This window comes from Anneissia japonica, unplaced genomic scaffold (assembly GCF_011630105.1).
Source record: "Anneissia japonica isolate Jap-2015-1 unplaced genomic scaffold, ASM1163010v1 scaffold287704_len1198815_cov201, whole genome shotgun sequence".
NCBI lineage: Eukaryota > Metazoa > Echinodermata > Crinoidea > Comatulida > Comatulidae > Anneissia > Anneissia japonica.
This window is the reverse complement of record NW_022731578.1, coordinates 400,639-403,086: the sequence shown is the minus strand read 5'-3', so window position 1 is coordinate 403,086 and position 2,448 is coordinate 400,639. Positions and strand designations below refer to the sequence as shown.

The window sequence follows — 2,448 nt, the reverse complement described above, 5'->3', positions numbered from 1 at the left end:
AGATGTGTATACCGTATGTGCGAGGTGTTGCATACTATCGCGATCGTATGGGTTGCGGCGGCAGGGCCAGATCTTCCCCGACAGGGGGCTGGTACCTCTGACTGGTGGTTAGTACCCCCGACAGGCGGCATCTTACCTTGCAGGGTTTTCTATCAAATTATCTTTTTAAATAAAGAATACCATAATCAACACAAGGGAGGGGGTGTGGCCACTGTCGGGGAGCTTGGACCCCTTGTCGGGGAGCTGGACGCATTATCGGGGAATTCCTGTCGCCGCCCCTGACCCTGTGATTAGAAGGCAAGCATCTTAACCACTCCACCAGTCGAATCATAATCACAAATTACTTCTCTTTGGAGCTTCTTCACACGTCTCTCCCTCCGGGCATTTGCAGATGAATGATGCGACACAAACACCCACCGGACTTGGAAGGCAAACTCCGTTTTTAGAACAACTACCACACAGATTATCAAAATCTATAAATAAAAACATTTTACGACAAATTATAGTTCGACAGTATTACTAAATGAATTTTTAAAAATAAGATTTTAATACAATAGGCCAAATTAAATAATACCGCGATCGCATCACATCAAATGCTATTTTGTTGGCCGCTGTGTACGGTACGTCGCAGTAATGCCCGACTTAAGCGGAAAACAAAAACTCACTTTGTTGTCGTACGGGGTGCACAATAGTCATGCCTGTAGGAGACGTTTTCAACACTTTCTTAGAAACAGACGATTTAGGATGAAGTTTGTTAGCCGTCACCACCGCCCTAAGAAACCAGTCATTCCAATATAGTTGATCTTCAAAAGTTGTCAACGCAAATGGATGACGAATAAAAGGCGACGAGTCCAGAACCGTGGCTAGATTTCCACCATTTAAGTCACTCGATTGGAGGGCGTCAAAACCGGCATCAACCCAGTAAAGTGTAGAAGTTGGGAAGTCGATTGTCAGTCCATTCGGCAAACTAAGTTGGCTAATTAAGACTTGGCGATGTGAACCGTCCATTCCCGCCTTTTCCACAACACCAGTGCCCCAGTCTGTCCAGAAAATATATCTGTAGTGTAGCAAAACAAGAAACAAAGACGATAATGCTTCAGGGGGAAGATAAGGCTAACGATAGTGATTCATAAACATTTCTTCACCCTCTGTTAAGCAATAAATTAAATGAAGGGTGGTAGTGATCTAAGATAATAGGCCTATTATGAAACTACAGAAATATGAAAGTTCACTGAAATTAATATTGTAAATGAGTCAAAGGCCCAGAGAACTATAACTTTGACTGAAGATGACAATGAAAATGGTGTGATGGTTGCTGAAACGAACCCTCTGTCGTCCTTCTTGAGCTTTTGATTGGAAGTCAATTTGTCGAGGAATTAATTTTATGAAAACGTAAATTCAATTTACTGACTGTGATCGCTACCTTCAAAGGCAGCCGAATCTCATTAACAATGTAATACAATTTAGAGAAACTTTGAATCGTACTCAAATAAAATCCTTACTGTTTAAAAATTAGGGCCTACTAGGAAAATCCTGGAATTTATTATTCATTGACCTCCGCAAACAATAAGTACTAAATGCAAGTCTGTTAGGCTAGGAAAATATTGGTTCCGCTATAATTTTCAATTCTAATATAATAACAAAAATGATGTACTTAAAATTTTAAATTTTATTTTCTATTTCTTTAGGTCTACACATTTATATTTACTTTATTATATACTTTAAAATAATATTTCTCCCTTATATAAACGCAATGAGGGGGAAGAGAAAGATTTACCCAATTGCCGGATGTACAGGTATTGCTCTTAGGTTTTCTATAGGTCCCCGGACACCACTGTTACCAGTAAAATATTAAATTTTATTTTTTAAATTCTTTAAACTCAACACAGATATATTTACTTTACCAACAATGATATACAATATTTCTCCCTCCCATAAACGCAGGGAGGGTGAAAGGATATATTTACCCAATTCCTGGATGTACAACTATTGCTCTTGGGTTCTGTATGTCCCCGGACACCACCGTAACCAGTTTCAAAGTGTCGAGGTTCACAGCATTGATAGCAAGAACTTTAGTTTCTGTATAGTACAGGTTATTGTGGATCCAGTCGACGGCAATGCCCTCACTGTAAGCTGGGTTACTCACTACAATCTCAGGCGTGGACTCCACTGATGAGTTCAATGGCGTTCTTTTATCATATAATAAAGAAAACAGATTGTCGGTTTCAATCATTTTTTTAAAATAAATATGTTAAAGTTTACACAATTAGTGACATATACAGAACATAAAATATAATATTTTAAATTCATCATTGTATTTAATCAGCTGGGTATTACAATGGTGTCGATGTGCGTACACTGAGTTGTTAGTTCCGAATTAAATGTAAATTATTGCAATTGAAAATTATATTTTTTCACATTTATAAATAGGTGAATAATATATATATA

At 38.0% G+C, this 2,448-nt stretch overlaps 1 protein-coding gene across 1 annotated transcript in view; it reads right to left on the bottom strand.

Annotated features, from left to right (window-relative positions):
• Nucleotides 1–2,448, bottom strand: part of LOC117115426 (low-density lipoprotein receptor-related protein 2-like) — a 61,008-nt gene that overhangs the window by 484 nt on the left and 58,076 nt on the right. The window contains exons 44-46 of the mRNA XM_033259214.1: nucleotides 1,968–2,189; nucleotides 666–1,057; nucleotides 345–473 (exon numbers count right to left, since the gene is read on the bottom strand). Coding sequence (XP_033115105.1) covers nucleotides 345–473; nucleotides 666–1,057; nucleotides 1,968–2,189 — 743 coding nt within the window. The remainder of the gene's footprint in view (nucleotides 1–344; nucleotides 474–665; nucleotides 1,058–1,967; nucleotides 2,190–2,448) is intronic.